Here is a 16,693-nt window from a genome sequence, read left to right on the forward strand (position 1 = left end):
AGGGCCACTCTCCTTTTGAAAACACAAATGCCAGGTATACAAATCTTATGCTCATAGTCCCCTAAGCTAAAGAGCAAGTATCTTGGAAATTCTTGACTTGGACCTAAGATTGCACTGTGAAACTGTGGAGGGCAACTGTGCCTCCTATGGGTGAGAAAAGATTCCTCTCCCCACCTGCTCTGAGTGGTCCACCAACAGTGTGGACCTAGTTTTCCAGGATTCAGGGAGACTGTAGTACGTACGTACGCACGCACGCACGCACGCACACACACCCTGAACAAGTGGATCTAAGTAATTGTATATTTGGAGGCACTAAAAAAAACCTGGCATTTTAAAAACAAATACCGTATTTCTTCAATTGTAAGACGCCATCGATTGTAAGACGCACACTAATTTCAGTACCACCAACAGAAAAAAAAAACCTAAGACACACCCTGTTTTTAGAGATGTTTATATGGGAAAAAAGTACGTCTTAGAATCGAAGAAATACAGTAGAATGCCTACCACCACAGCCCAGGTAACAATAAATAAATAAAAATAAAAATACACAGATGCAGAAAAAATATACAGAACAGATAAATTTATTGGAAAGTCAGCAACAGCCCCCGCCATGTTTTAAGCAACGGCAGTTTTTCATCAGTGACCTCCAAATGTTTCTGTCCCACAAATACAAATTCAAAGCACTTCATCCAGATTTGGTATGTTGTAGGAACACTTTGTAAATGAAGCACCAGCGAAATTAAAACATGCTCACCTTTAGCAAACATAGGCAGAATATCTGGACTTCCCCAGCTCCACGTGTATTTACTTTCATTGAAAATGGAATCAAATTCCACTGGGTTTTCTTTCCATCCTGTTAGCCAAGAGATTCATGGTTATTGATGGCTTTCTCTAAGGGGAATACAGTTATATCTGGCTCCACTGATAAAGGAGTATAGAGGTGGTGCACACATTTAGGAGAATTGAATGCAGACAACCATGTTTAATGAGTGCTCACACACCCTTGTTTCGCCAGGTGTACACACAGTTGGTTGTAGCATCCAAACACATGCACATTCAGAAAAACAGACAAATACATGCTTATCACATATTGCAGTGCATGGGATTGCGCTGTAAATGTTATCATGCATTCTTTTAAATAGCCAATGCACATAGAAAACTAGCCTCCGAGATAAATGTTCCAAATAATTCCATTTCTGTAAAACTAGTATGTATAAAAGCTACCATAACTTTTCAATACCGTTTAGAGAACAGAAGAATAACGTCAGTTTTCTGCTATGCTGAAATAAAGTTTTAATAAACTACAATGCACAAATCTCACTTCTACACCTTTGAATTTCAGATTAACAGAACTTGGATCCTAAAATAAATTAAACGAAGGAAGTTCACAGAACAAACGTTTCCTGTTCTCTGCAGCCCCCTGGCCCTCTGAAAATCTTATCTGGAGGGTTAGGACTCCTCCTAAACAATGTGAAACAGGGTGGAGGGGGAATTGACCAAACCTGAGTGGAACTCTTCCCCATTTGGGACAATTTCCCTCCCCAAGCAGAATCTCATTCCCCATCCCACGTTGTTCAGAAGACACCCCCTGACCCTGCAAAGACACTTGAGGGGGAGCACAAGGGGACAAGAAACTTTCCTTACATGAACTTAAGTTAATTTATCTTAGAAGTCAAACCATAATCTTGTTGTTAGTGGGTGAATATTCTAACACTCGACAAATAAAAGGTTTTATTTAGATGAATGGATGATCAGCATACCTCTAGCAACAGCACTGACATCTTCATAAAATCCAGCTATGAGCGCTACATGCCCAGGTCTAGATTCTGTTGGGACACGAGTATGGGATACACCCCAGCTGCCTTTGGATTGTATGATATTCCTGAAAGTAAAATATGATAATGAACGTGGGGATTTGTAAATTGCAAAGGCGATGGCACAGATCAATTGGAACTAAACATATCTGTTGGTATTTCTAGACTATATCAAAGAAACGGAAACCATATCCCAAACTGAGTTAATAGGCGCAAGGTTGATGCCTGAATATTGGATACGTAGGCTAATAATTTGGTTCAGATGCAACACTAAGCCAGTTTACAGCCATGGAAACAAGCCTGAGCAAATGCCCTTCTTAAGTGTGGCACTTCCATTTTTTGATGGGAAATTTTAAATTATGGCTTACTGAAACAGCCAGGAACAAAGTATGATTTCTCATCCTGAATTATTCACTATTCATAATTTAAACAAACCAGAGTGCTCCAAGTTCAGATGTAACAATAATCTCTTGTTAATATAACATTGAAAGTGGAGGCCCATTACTAGTTTAATAAATAATTTTCACATCTTTAATAGTAGCAGCCTATTTTAAAAAAAGAAAAGAAAAAGCTATAGCTTTTCCAGTAGTAAATCCTTCTACGCATGCAAATACAGTGTACTTGATTTAGTAGGATTTTATAGTTCTGCAACACCAAGAGCAACATGTATACAAAACGGCTCTCTCATCCCTCACTAATCCCTTGAAATTAAGTTTGGATAAAAATAAATTTGAGGAGGTGGGGCAGGGAGAGAGAGAGCAACCTTACCAAAATGAAACTGGCATATATACATAAAAGAAAATGAAAACTACAACCTATCAAATTGGATAACTAAATGAAGAAGACACATAATGTGCCAATTTGCATAATTTACTCCATTTTATTCCAATTGCAGAAATCAATTCTCTAGCTGGAAATGATATCTATATCTTGGATGTTGGAAGGATTAGGGAAATAGCTTAACAAGAGGAATGGAGTTACCTAAGATAAGGAGCATTAGAAGTGCTGTTCTTATCCAGTTCATAAAGTGAATCTGCACGCAGACCGTCCGCGACAAAAAGTACTAAGCGCTGTGCAGGTGGTGGCAGCAGAGTTTGATGAGGAGTCATGCCATGGACCAAAGGAGAGGTGAAGTATATGTCAAAAATGGAGATCAGGAAAACAGAATGGACCAGGAGACCAGTAACAATAAAGAGCCACATATTCCTGATGATATGTTGTCAAAGAAGAGTCCCACACTAAGAAATCAAAACAATTACAGGTCAGGCAGGCAACTGATTACATACTACCAAGTTGACAAATTCCACAGACACACAATCTGTGGTTGGGTCTGGATGATCACATGGGTAAAAAAAAAGCCATCGTAACTTCTCCCCCCCATACCCATGGGTGCCACCGCACATCCACCATTTCCATAATTACCTGCGATGTCAGAATCCAGCGCACGGAGCAACAGGGCTAGCTTTTTATCCACCCTATAACCCACGACTTGCAGAAGGAATTGTAAGGTGGGTACGAAGCCACTCCCACCATGCTGCCCATCAGGTTCGGAGGACATGGTAACCCATGTGCTTCATGGCTAATTATGCAAATGGCAGACAGGCGCATAGCTTGCGCAGGGGCAGGAGGAGAAGTCATAATGCCTTCTTTTACACCCACGGTCATCCAAATATCCTCTATGAGAATCATTATGTCTATCAGACTACTTGGAGGCATTGATTCCACTAGGGGAAATCCTTGGAGGGTTATAGCATTTTGTTGTGACTACTAACAGGTTGAACTTGTTAGTCACTTTGGCTTCTTACTGAAGAAAGGCAGGATAGACATGAAATAAAGTAAGAGCATGCGCAAAAAGCATTGGGGTGAGCAAAGCAGTGAGGTGAGCTTTCTGGTGAGAAACCTCTAGTTCTGTATCTTCTTGTATATTTGGAGAATTCCTTAATTCCACAGAAAAATAAAGACCTCTATTAAGATATCAACTTTTCAGCCCACTGTTCTATGTTTAAGTAGGCCCTGGGCAAAAGGTGCCCTGTGCTTCCCCCACCACCACGGTGGGTCCTGATGAATTGAGCTTACCAGACTTCGGGGTGGATGGCATTGGAAGAGAAGCACTGGCTAAAGCCACTGCAGCAGCCACCACTGTCTTCATTTTCCCAGAATGCAATAGCATGTCCCCAGGCATTCTGGAGAAATGAAGATGGCACCTACAGCTGCTTCACCCAGCATTTCTCTTCATGGTGCCAGGTTGAGCACTGCCATCCTAAAAAGTTACATTTAAAAAAAAATGAACATTTGCAAAGAACACCTGCAGTTGGCCCCAGAATTTGCCCAACCACGCCAGGTACAGCAGCTGGGCCTGTCCAAGCTTCATTATTCAGATCCATTACCCTGAAAAAACAAATTTCAATCCGTTTGCCTCACTTTGATGATCAATGGTCTGGTGTTGGGGGCAATATAAAGCTGAAAAAGAGAATGCCATTTCTTTGCAACGGATGCACAAGCACGGGGAATGTCATTTGGATAGCCTGAAGCCATGGTGGCTTTTCTCCTACGTTCTAGAAAGGGCTATAGCCACTCACACTGTCATCCCAGAAGTGTATGCAGTAAGGTTGCTGGCGCATTTGACCATACTTTCAGGGATATTAGTCACACCAACCAGGGAACCAGTTCCCTTCTTGGGCCATAATTGGCTCTCCACCCAACCTGCTGCAAGTCACCAGTTCAAGACCACTGAGGACTCACCCACCACCACCAGTGCACACACCACCCCCTCGCAAATGGAGGCTGGCTCCAATCCAATAGGGTGTAACCTCTTATGTATTTTTAAAGCACAGGCCACAGCTCTTGTGAGCGATAAGAAAAGCGTGAGAGGCGGCAACAGAGCAAATTAAGTCGTCCGAAGCTGTCGCCTCGTCCTAGACAGCTCCATTACTGCCTTGATGAGAGGACTTCTTTCTCTTCCTTCCAATAATGCTGCGGACCAATCTACTGCCTGTGAAGATTTCTTTGCCTCTTACAGAACCTGCAGTCTTCTGCTGAATCAGGTCCCCCAAGATTAATGGAAATGTCAACATAATGAGGCAAAATGCAGACCTAGTTTCCCCCAAAGCCACCATATCTAACACTGCAGCTCTTTGAAAATTTCAACCTCACAATGCTGCGGCTGCTGAGCTTGCCTTTTTTTTTCCTTTTTCTTTTTAAGACCATAATATAAATCTTTATGATATATGCAACCATTTGTTTTCCATTTCTATTTATGTTTTCAATATACAGAGAAACATGAACAAAGCGTTATTCAGATGTATATTTAAAAGTGTCAAGTCACTAAAAACACGTTAGTCATCTCTTTCAGAAGAACCATGCTCCAGTGAGCACGATATGCCTGGTGTATATAATTTAGGGAATTTATGGAGAACACGTTTTCAAAAAGCTTCAGTCCCATGACACGCACATTAGAAACAGATATATACTTAGCAGCTATTTTTCTAGGTTTACAAAAGTATATTACATATTGTTTAATTTAGACTGTCAAAAGATATGAAACCATTCATCCACAAATACATGGAAAGCAGAGTGAAATGTCACCTCAGAATTTTATGGTAAAATATTAAATTAATACTACCATATTGTTCAGCGTTATAAACACCCCTCTAAGTTATCCAGGTTTTGAGATTGCATTCACACACCTGGAATGATCTTCTCTAAGCTGTATAGAGATCACCTCAGCCACATTATATTTCTACACCATGGCTAAAAAGCAAATAATATTCTGGACATAGCTATGCCTTTGATAAGATAAATGGATATGAATAAATTTGCATGATGAGCATCATCTGTCATGCCATGTAGCTTATAAGATTTTTTTCATATTTAAATAAGTTTTGGTAACTCATATAATCTGTTTCAAATTATCTTATAGACAAGATTTTCATTGAGTGTTTTTTGTACATTACAATAACAAATGTCATCTGCTTTAAATTGTAGATGTGGCTCAGCAATGCAGAAGAAAACCCGAGGCAAAAAGCTCCCGAGAATTAAATATTCCATTTAATATCACTTGACTTATCAAGCTAACGCTTTGCATGAGCAATTCCTATGCAAAATCTCCAAAGGATAAATATGATTATCTGCTGTTCTGGCTTGTAGGTCATGAAGCATCTGTGCCATCCTTAAGATATACTTGCTTGAACTTCCTGCGAAATTTTCTAGATGTCAGACTAGGATATATTCAGCCCAACCACGGAGGCACCCCCTGAAAATAGAATACCCTACATAGCAAGGCCTGCAAGTTTCTTAGAAGCCCAAACCCAGAATATGGCTAAAACCTCCACAAAATTTGCCTCAGGTTTATAATACTGTAGATTAAAAGGTCAGGCCTGAGGGACTCACCTTTGTTGCTACTTACTTACCACACACACAATTAACCCACATCGTCTAGATAAAAAGAATCATTGATGATACTGGCCTGATTTACGAACCACGTTTTATGAAGCTTTAAAGAGCGTCAGGGCTAAGTGATCACACACACCCCATCACTCACCAACTTTGGTGTTAGAATCTTGGCTTCTATTAAGCCAGAACTCTTTCTTAACTCTGAACCAGGGAACTCTGACTTAACATTGGCTAGAAATATGGAAAATAAGCCAGGATGCGGTTTTTGTAGCCGGATGCAAGTAGAGAATTGTAAAGTTCAGAGTTTAGCTTCTTTGGCTGAGACAAACTGAATGTTTCTGAATCTAGTATTCAACTTTGTTTACTGAACTAACTCGTATTGCTAACTAAAGAATTCACAGGTAGCCTAAATTACTTGGGACCAGGATACCTAGCAGACCACCTTCCCTTCTACATACCCAGGCAACCTTTAAGATCAGCAAAGGAGGTCTTGCTTGTCATTCCAAAATGGACAGAATGTCATCATGAAGTACCCAGGTGGCAAGCCTTCTCTGTAGCAGGGAACACCATTCCAAAACACCATTTGGAAAACGCTCCGCCACGTAGTTCAGGAGGCAGAAAATGTAGCATCATTCAAACGCCTCCTGAAGACACACTTGTTCACTCAGGCCTTCCCTGAGCCTTAAATAAATTAACTACGCCACTCCATTTAACCGTCCTATTTTATCGTGCTTTCATTGCTGTTAGAAATGTTTTATTTTATTTATTTATTTATTTATTTAAACATTTTTATGCCGCCATTCAGCCAAAAAAGGCTCTCACGGCGGCTTACAAAAGTATTTCTTGACAGTCCCTGCCCACAGCCTTACAATCTAAAAGACATGACACAAAAGGAAAGGGGATTGGGAGGGGGGAGGAGGGGGAAAAGGAAAGCAAATTCAGGCACTACAATCTTAGTTGCAAAGTTCAGCAGTTAAAGTTGGCAGCTGGCAGCAGGAGGGAGGGGGCTCTCAGCTGGAGCTGGACCCAGGCACGATGGAGAGGTGCCTGGCTGCTGCTTCCTCCCCCACTGGTGGCCTCTGCAGAGACAGTTGGCAGCAGGAGGGAGGGGGCTCTCAGCTGGACCCAGGCACAATGGAGAGGTGCCTGGCTGCTGCTTCCTCCCTCACTGGTGGTCTCTACAGAGACAGTTGGTAGCAGGAGGGAGGGGGCTTTCAGCTGGAGCTGGACCCAGGCATGATGGAGAGGTGCCTGGCTGCTGCTTCCTCCCTCACTCCTGGTCTCTGCAGAGACAGTTGGTAGCAGGAGGGAAGGGGCTCTCAGCTGGCGCTGGAGCCAGGCACGATGGAGAGGTGCCTGGTTGCTGCTTCCTCCCTCACTGGCGGTCTTTGCAGAGACAGTTGGTAGCAGGAGGGAGGGGGCTCTCAGCTGGAGCTGGAGCCAGGCACAATGGAGAGGTGCCTGGCTGCTGCTTCCTCCCTCACTGGTGGTCTCTGCAGAGACAGTTGGTAGCAGGAGGGAAGGGGCTCTCAGCTGGAGCTGTGAACCGCTGAGAGATTCTAATATGATCAGTTGTATAGAAATGTTACAAATAAATAAATAAAATTCTATTGGCCCACTGGGTGGATAAGACCTGGGTAGCATTGGTCGGTCCCAGCTCTGTTCACCTGGTTACACAGTACAGCACCAACATCAGCTGAAGGAAGTCTGTATGCTGTCATTTATAAAGAATTCACCTCCCTCAACAGGAGAACAGTCTGCTCAGGTGCTGAATTTAACTGTTTGTACTCATGTTGGGCCAGAGAAATAGAGTAGCACATCTGCTGGTCCACATACATACCACCCCATTGCCTACCAGTTTCCTTTCGTGAGTTGACTAAGGTGATTTCTGCTGTGCTTTTGGAGAGCCCTGAGCCCCCAGGTCAGCAGTATTGGGAGACTTCGACATTCATGTGGAGGCCACATTGGGGGGGGGGGGCAGCTCAGGACTTCATGGCCACTAAGATAACCATTGGGCTACTCAACTCAGCAACTCAACACATTTTGCAGGACATACTCTTGACCTGATCTTCTCAACCAAGTATGAGATTAAAAGTCTAGGATTGGAGGGTGGTGGTGTCTGTGACCCCCCTGTCATAGTCAGACACTTCCTGGTGATGCTTAGATTGTCAGTGGCCATTCCCCTCCCTATTAAGGATTCCTTAGATGAAAGCAACTCTACAAGGGTGGTGGACCAATTAAGATGAGTTGCCCTGGAGATGTATGGAATCCAAAGGATTCCTGAATGCTCTTGGGAACTTCTCAGCTGACATGGCTGGTACTCCTGTAGTCTCACTATGGAATGGTAAGTTGGAACAAGCTACTGACACTATCACTCAGAAGTGCCTTTAAAATCTGACCCTAAGAGCTGTTGCAGCTACTCCTTAAGAAATCCTCTTTGGACCCAGGAGATCTTGAAAACTTGCTCAGTTGATAGTATCCTCTTTTTGGGCAAAGTGTTGGAGAAGGTGGTGGCCTTAATGTTTTAGAAGTGAAATCAGATACTCAACAAGAATAGCAATTGGTCCCCTCTCCCTCTCCCCCCACCCTTTCTGCCTTTGCTGGGAGGTGTGAAATGGCCAGGTGAAATAAACTGTTGGAGAGATGTCATTCCGAATCAATTGCTTTTGTCTGACTCCAAATCAACATGGTGCTAGAACAAATTATAGTGATTGACAAAGAGGAAGTCATCTGACTCACGCCCCTGATGTCTATCAGTTTGCCCAGCATCCTACACACTTACATCTCATTCATGTTCACTAGCTTGTTTGCCAGTGCCTGCCAGTTAGTTTCCCACCAGACATTGTTATCCAACCCATCCACATGGTATATCCCATGCCAAAAACACTGCTTTGTCTATCACACCAGCAGTAACCAGGGTTCAGTGGACAATGACCTGTTGGGACCTGCCCTCTCTCCCTCTTGCTGGTGCTTAAGGGATAAGGTCACTACAAGTTGCAGACCCCCAGCCCTAGTGCCATGATGCAGTAGAGAACCTACTGCTCCCTTCTGTTCTATGACCCATGAAAGTGAATAACAAATGGGGGTGGAGCAGAAATTCTCTCTGCTAATCATTATAAGAGAAGTGCAAAATGTCACGATTTTATACTGAACACATTGTGGAGCAAGTTCTGGCAGCAACACAGGACAAGGCAGTTGCCACATTTTTGTTCTTGAAAACAGCATGGCAGAAAGCAGAATGCAGCTTCCACTATCACTTTATCTCCATGCTGCATATAGCTGCACCAGTTATACTTCTATCGTGAACTCCAAAGGGATGCAAGAGCCCTGCAAGAACAAGAAGGTGGCAATTCATATCTAGGTCACTGTAGGCCTTGACTGAGGTTTGGAAGACATAAGGCAGCCTTCCCCAACCTGGTGACCTCCAGATGTCTTAGTCTTCCATTCCCATCAATCCTTGCCACCATGGCCAATGGTCAGGAATTCTTGGAGTTGTAGTCCAAAACATCTGGAGGATACCAGGTTTCAGAAGCCTAGCATAAGGGGTGGGGGGCTCTAGATCACTGGATGGCTGCCTAGAGAGACGAAACACACATAGGGACAACAATACATAACAGAGAGCATCTGCAACAGGCAATACCTGCAACAGTTTTCACACTAAACGGGTAATTGGAAAAAGATGCCTCCAGTTGGGTCGACTTTCCATTCTACGTGCTTCAGCTGTGCTCCCCACTCTCCCACTGAATGCGCACTTACTTAGTGGTTTCTAACAAAGTCTACATTGTAAGCAATAACAGTATAATTAAGGTAATACTCACCAACTCAATGCAGAGAGACACTCAAGTCTCCAGTTATTATTTGTCCTGTTTCATCTGCCCTGACTCAGATCCTGCAAGGAAAAAAACAAGCCATGAGTGTTTAGCCAGTGGTAGTTATAGATGGGGTAGAGCTTGGTGTTCACCAGCAAAGACGTCTGTTCTCTCCATGCCTTTCCTTGTGTGAAGAAGGGACTCACCTGGGCTTGTGGCAACAAGACCTAAGCTTGCTAAAAACAGCAAACTTACCCTGTATCCTGTTTGTGGGGGGGAAACTGCTACAACCTGTTGAGCAAAGGACAGGTGTTGGCCCACTGTACCATCCTATATTGCAGGGAAGAGGGAAAGGCTCTCAGGTCATGGGTGTTTTGAGTGCTCTGCCACTTGGCGGTACTTAGAGAGGATGGATGGACATGCAAGTCCAGCTTTCCCACCCAGTAGGTCCTCCCTTACTTACCTGCTTTGACCTTGCAGCCCCAGTTGCAGGAATGGAGTTGAAGTTCCTGGTGAGCACATGTGTTGTCCCTGGAACAGAGTATTTGCTATTAGCACCAAAGCAACACTTTGCAGATAAAAGAATGCCCTCTCACCAAAGTTTTCTATCACCATTATTCCCATGTGTATGGTCCTGGTTCTAGAGGCACAGTGCGTAGCGCAACACTGTACATCTTAATATATGAGTTGTGTCCTCTTGCTAGGACTTACATCCTCCTAGAGATGTTCTGTGATTGGCTCTTACATTAGCTGAGATCTTAGTCTCTGATGTGGCTGAGGAGATGGAAGGCAGGGCAGTCATCTGGTGTTCTCCACAAGTCCAGTGGAAGCGATTTTACTTTTGCCATTCCTTTTGCATGCACAACATTACATGCTACAGCCTGAACCAACCTCTCAGCAAGTACAGGATTCTGACACGGGACACTCCTGCCATGTCACAAACTATGTACGCATTTTTGCCCCCTTGCAGTGGCAGAGTTCCACCAATGCAAAGGTATTAATGTGCCAGCATAAACCCCTTATGTATTGTAACATTTTGATTCACCAGTGCAAGGGGGTTTCGTAGCAATCCTATCATCGTCCAGAAGATATAACTCAAATATAAGGTTGTATTATAACTCAGACATTAATTTTCTGCTCCTATTTGAGATACCCTGTCCACAGCATGGAGATTCATCTGTTTTGTTCTGCTCATTTCAAAATGATTACCAAAATAGATTAGCGTCAGTGAGATGTTGAATTCATACTGGGAACAGGGCTGGGCAAAATTACTACCAAATTGCTAAATGTTTCAGTGATTTTAAATACAGTAGTTTTAATCTAGAAAAACAGCTAATTTCCAGTGTTTTGTTGGACACTACATATTTTCCCAAGGAATTACAAACCTGTAGTTAGGATAAAGGTAAGTAAGCTAAAGAGCTGAGCTGCACATTGAACTTAGATTGAGAAACTGACAGTATAATCTTAGGCATGTTTACTCTGAAGGAAATGCCACTGTGTTCAATGAGGCTTGCTTTCTAGGAAGTGTGTTTTGGATTGTAGCCCGAAAATATGTTTAATAATTGGGCAGACCGTTGAAAACAGGAACTATAGGTACAGACACAGTAAAAGAATCAGCAAGTGAAAAGCAAAGTTATGGTATAGTTTATAATTCAGTTTCAATTCCATTTTAACAATACTATTGTAAATGACTTACAGGGCTAATAGCTAATACAAAATAACATAACATGTTCCTATTAGCTGTGTTCTTTTCTTCATATAAGCAAACGCTTCAATGAGGGTTTGTAGTGTGTGCTGAACACCACTAGGGGACAGAGTTGCTGAGAAACAATTGTTTTCTCTTTTTAAACTTCGCCTGATCATCAAATGCCTAGGAAGACCTAATATAATAATGCCAAGTTATTTCACAGGCTGCATAAAACATAATATTCTAGAAATGAGTGGCACTTATAATTTAGCTATTAGTTAAGGTCTGCAAAAGTTGGTCCAATCTTTCAGCACGATTAGCGGACCGATTCAAATGGCTAGGCGCCACTTCAGAAAACTAAGCAAGCAGGTCCCTGAGGTTGGTTTTTTTTCCTTCAATTTCTGTGTTCCAATATTCCATGATTAATTAGAAGACCTTCATCAGTTAAATGTGCTTTGTAGAGGCACAAAGGAAAATTGTCTATACTTTTATTAGCCACTTTGAAAATCCACCAGGAAGATGTGTGAAGCCATTCAATAAAACACATTGTTCTACCCCACCTCCAGAATACATTTCTGGGGCTTGGGCCCAATGTGTGTTTTATTTTTTTAAAGGGTTTTTTTCCAGGGTTCCTTCATTCATAGATGGTTCCAGAACACTGTTTCTTCTCCACTATCGCTATGAGGTCAAAGCCCAAGCTAAAGCTATATGACTGGATGGGTGGGAGTATTTAAAAAAGGAAATTTTAAAGGCACAGTTACAAACATTTCCAACAAGGAGAAAAGATAAAAGACAACAGAGGAAACCAATGTGGCTCCACAAAAAGCTTAGAGGTGACCTGAAAACAAAAAAGGATACATATAGGAAGTGGAAGGAAGGCCAGGCTACAAAAGAAGAGTACAGACAGGTGGCACAGAAGTGCCAAAATGGCGTCAGGAAGGCTAAAGCTGTGAATGAGCTGAGATTAGCGAGGGATGCTAAAAGCAATAAAAAGACTTTCTTCAGATATGTGAGTAGTAAAAGACAGAGGAAAGAAATGGTGGTTCAACTGCTTAATGAGGATGGCAAATTGATAACAGATGACAAAGAAAAGGCTGAAATGCTCAATTCCTACTTTGCCTCAGTCTTCTCCCAAAAGCGGGTCTATGACCCCCCTGGAAAAAGTGAAGCAGAAGTTGAGGGGGCAGGATTACAGTTTGAGATTGATAAACAAATGGTCAAAGAACACCTAATTTCCTTGAATGAGTTCAAATCTCCAGGGCCCGATGAACTGCATCCTAGAGTAATGAAGGAGCTAGCGGAAGAACTCTCAGAACCTTTGTCTATTATCTTTGCAAAATCATGGAAGACGGGTGAGGTGCCGGACGACTGGAGGAGGGTTAACGTTGTCCCTATCTTCAAAAAGGGCAAAAAGGAGGAACCTGGGAACTACAGACCAGTCAGTCTGACATCCATCTCTGGGAAAATTCTGGAGCAGATTATAAAGAAGTCAATCTGTAAACACCTTGAAATCAATGCAGTGATTACTAGAAGCCAACATGGATTTGTCAGGAACAAATCCTGTCAGACTAACTTGATCTCATTTTTTGATAGGATAACCTCCCTTGTGGACTGTGGGAATGCTGCGGACGTCATATATCTTGACTTCAGCAAAGCTTTCGACAAAGTGCCCCATGATATTCTGATTAACAAACTAGCTAAAAATGGGCTAGATGTAACAACTATTAGGTGGATTCACAGTTGGCTACAGAATCGGACTCAAAGAGTACTTATCAATGGAACCTTTTCAAACTGGGGAGATACAACGAGTGGGGTACCACAGGGCTCAGTCCTGGGGCCAGTGCTCTTCAACATTTTTATTAATGATTTGGACAAGGAAGTGCAGGGAACACTGATCAAATTTGCAGATGACACAAAATTGGGTGGGATAGCTAATACCCTGGAAGACAGAAACAAACTTCAAAGTGATCTTGATAGGCTGGAGTGCTGGGCTGAAAACAACAGAATGAAATTTAATAGGGATAAATGCCAAGTTCTACATTTAGGAAATAGAAACCAAAGGCACAGTTACAAGATGGGGGATACTTGGCTCAGCAATACTACAAACGAGAAGGATCATAGAATTGTTGTAGATTGCAAGCTGAATATGAGCCAACAGTGCGATATGGCTGCAAGAAAGGCAAATGCTATTTTGGGCTGCATTAATAGAAGTATAGCTTCCAAATCACGTTAGGTACTGGTTCCTCTCTATTCGGCCCTGGTTAGGCCTCATCTAGAGTATTGCGTCCAGTTCTGGGCTCCACAATTCAAGAAGGACGCAGACAAGCTGGAGCGTGTTCAGAGGAGGGCAACCAGGATGATCAGGGGTCTGGAAACAAAGCCCTATGAAGAGAGACTGAAAGAACTGGGCATGTTTAGCCTGGAGAAGAGAAGATTGAGGGGAGACATGATAGCACTCTTCAAATACTTAAAAGGTGGTCACACAGAGGAGGGCCAGGATCTCTTCTTGATCCTCCCAGAGTGCAGGACACGGAATAACAGGCTCAAGTTAAAGGAAGCCAGATTCCAGCTGGACATCAGGAAAAACTTCCTGACTGTTAGAGCAGCACGACAATGGAATCAGTTACATAGGGAGGTTGTGGGCTCTCCCACACTAGAGGCATTCAAGAGGCAGCTGGACAGGCATCTGTCAGGGATGCTTTAGGGTGGATTCCTGCATTGAGCAGGGGGTTGGACTCGATGGCCTTGTAGGCCCCTTCCAACTCTGCTATTCTGATTCTATGATTCTATGACTTTCTTGCAAACACAATAATGCCAAGATATCTTGAGACAAGAGCTCCATAGATAACTATTGGGCTGGGACCCACTACTGGATCACAGCCTGACCTAAGGCAGGTCATAACAGCAGCAGTACCATCATAGTGTGGTGTAACAGCTAGACTGGGATATAAATTTAATAATTAATAAAAACAAAGATATGTGTGTGTGATTTTAAAAAAATAAATAAGAAGAGAGCCCCAGAAATGCATGTTTGGGCTAAAGGTGGGTTCTGTATCTGAGAAGGTTGGCAACAACTCCACTTCACCAGGCTGGTCCTCAACATACTGAGCTGCATTGTCCCCTACAAGCGCAGCATATGGAAATAGGATACTTAAAAGCACAATGGAGGTGGAGAGAGTGGAGAGCTTATGTTATCTGTTAACCCAGGAGTGGACAGGCTTCAAACTTGCAGGATCTACCTTGTTATTTGGTAGAACACCAAAATCCGTCAACTGGAAACAGATGCAAAAGCCATACATTCAGAATTAACATTTCCAGAAGAATATCATTCATTGTCTTGGGCAGCAAAAGCTAGAGTCTTGTGGCACTTTAGAAACGAACAAATTCATTCTGGCAGAAGCTTGCCCGGAAAGAGTTGTAGTCCATGAAAGCTTATGACACAATAAATGTATTCGTTTTTAAGGTGCCACAATACTTCTTGCTGTTTTTACCTAGGATTAAAGGATTCCAATCCAGGAATTTGTTCTGAGTACCAGCACACAGTCCTCCCACACAAAAATCCATAGCAAGTTATCCCAAGCATTCTTTAATTGAACATAATAATTTGGGGTGGAAGACGATCTTTTTATTGCTGCTTTTTATGACACTGAGAGTCAGAAACGCTTGCTGATCCACTGCAAGTCACCCAGATATCTACCTATTGCCTTACCTAGAACTCTTAAAGTGAAAATAGAATGACGTGGCTCAGAGAAGTACCGTAAGATGTGAATTTCCCAAATCCCTTCTACGGAGCCAAATCTCTTTGTTCAACCTCCCACCCCACCCATCTGTTGTGAGGGCAATGCAGTGTGCAGCTAGGCCTGGACCTTGGGGCTGAAGTCCAGGGCTCTGCAGCCCAGGGCCACCCCCCCCCCAAATGACCAACCAGAGAGTGGCAGGTTATAAGGGCATCATGACAGCAGAAGCAAACTCCACTTTATTCCAGTAGTCTTGATGTTGCCATGAAGGAGTGCAGTGGACCCAGGGCTTGCTGAGGCACAACCCCGGCACTTTTTTATTCCCTGCGACACTGACATCATCTGCCACCTCCCACAGAATTTCCTGTTTCTTCTGAGCTTAGCTGCAGTCCTCACATTAGCTGGGAGGCAATGAATTTCCCCAGTAACAATGAATTATTTCCTGCTGTAACACAAAGCATTTATTTTGTGGTGGCTTGGTCTTGCATCAACCATTAAGACCCATGAACTTTACCAAAGACCTGCTCCAGGTGGAAATGGAAACTGCTAGAATGAGTTTGTTGATATGGGGGGTCAACACAGCTACCTGAATATCTGGACTCTCCTGAGGGGCTGTCATGATGAACGACTACACTTCAAAATTCACCACTACACCAGTGGTGCTATGATTAAAGTGAGTTTAAAATGGATAACTGCACATGCTCAGAGGGTGCTTTAAAAAAAATCAGGGAGGGCAAGCAGTTTTGTTGTTCTAACACACCCTTCCCCAACCCGGTGCCCTCCCGATGACAGAAATGTTAGCTATGAAGTAATACACATGGGGCATAAAACCATTAAATCCGGGGTCTAAAATGAGTTAAGTACACCAGTGGGGCAATAGATTGCCACGGGAGTCTTCCTGAGGACACAGAAGCGAGAAGAAGAAACGACGCCTACGCCCAGTCTCACCTCCGCCAGCGCTTACCCGTGTCAGGTTGGTGGCGAGGGGGCGTCATGCAGACCTCCGCACACGCGAATCCTTCACTACTACCGCAACACATTCAGAAGTAAGCGCTCTAAAGCCTCATCTAGCATCACAGTTCCCATAGCGCACTGGGAGTGCGTAAAAAGTATCGCGAGATTCCCCAGTAGAAAGGGGGGCGGTCTGCTCTTTAAGTCACGTCTCTACGGTCAACGCTCAGGGAACGCCCAGCCAAACAGGTACGGCGTTTCTCCTCACGCCCTTCTAAGCCCCGCCTGTCTTCTTTATAGAGA

At 43.2% G+C, this 16,693-nt stretch overlaps 1 protein-coding gene across 1 annotated transcript in view; it reads right to left on the bottom strand.

The window, feature by feature from the left end:
* PIGN (phosphatidylinositol glycan anchor biosynthesis class N) overlaps positions 1–16,419 on the bottom strand; it is a 103,435-nt gene extending 87,016 nt beyond the window's left edge. The window contains exons 1-6 of the mRNA XM_063130267.1: positions 16,388–16,419; positions 10,479–10,546; positions 10,025–10,095; positions 2,796–3,052; positions 1,761–1,882; positions 755–853 (exon numbers count right to left, since the gene is read on the bottom strand). Of these exons, the coding sequence (XP_062986337.1) occupies positions 755–853; positions 1,761–1,882; positions 2,796–3,016 (442 nt within the window). The 5' untranslated portion in view covers positions 3,017–3,052; positions 10,025–10,095; positions 10,479–10,546; positions 16,388–16,419. The remainder of the gene's footprint in view (positions 1–754; positions 854–1,760; positions 1,883–2,795; positions 3,053–10,024; positions 10,096–10,478; positions 10,547–16,387) is intronic.
* Positions 16,420–16,693: the final 274 nt, after the last annotated feature.

Source organism: Elgaria multicarinata, chromosome 7 (genome assembly GCF_023053635.1).
Source record: "Elgaria multicarinata webbii isolate HBS135686 ecotype San Diego chromosome 7, rElgMul1.1.pri, whole genome shotgun sequence".
In the NCBI taxonomy this organism is placed as follows: Eukaryota; Metazoa; Chordata; class Lepidosauria; order Squamata; family Anguidae; genus Elgaria; species Elgaria multicarinata.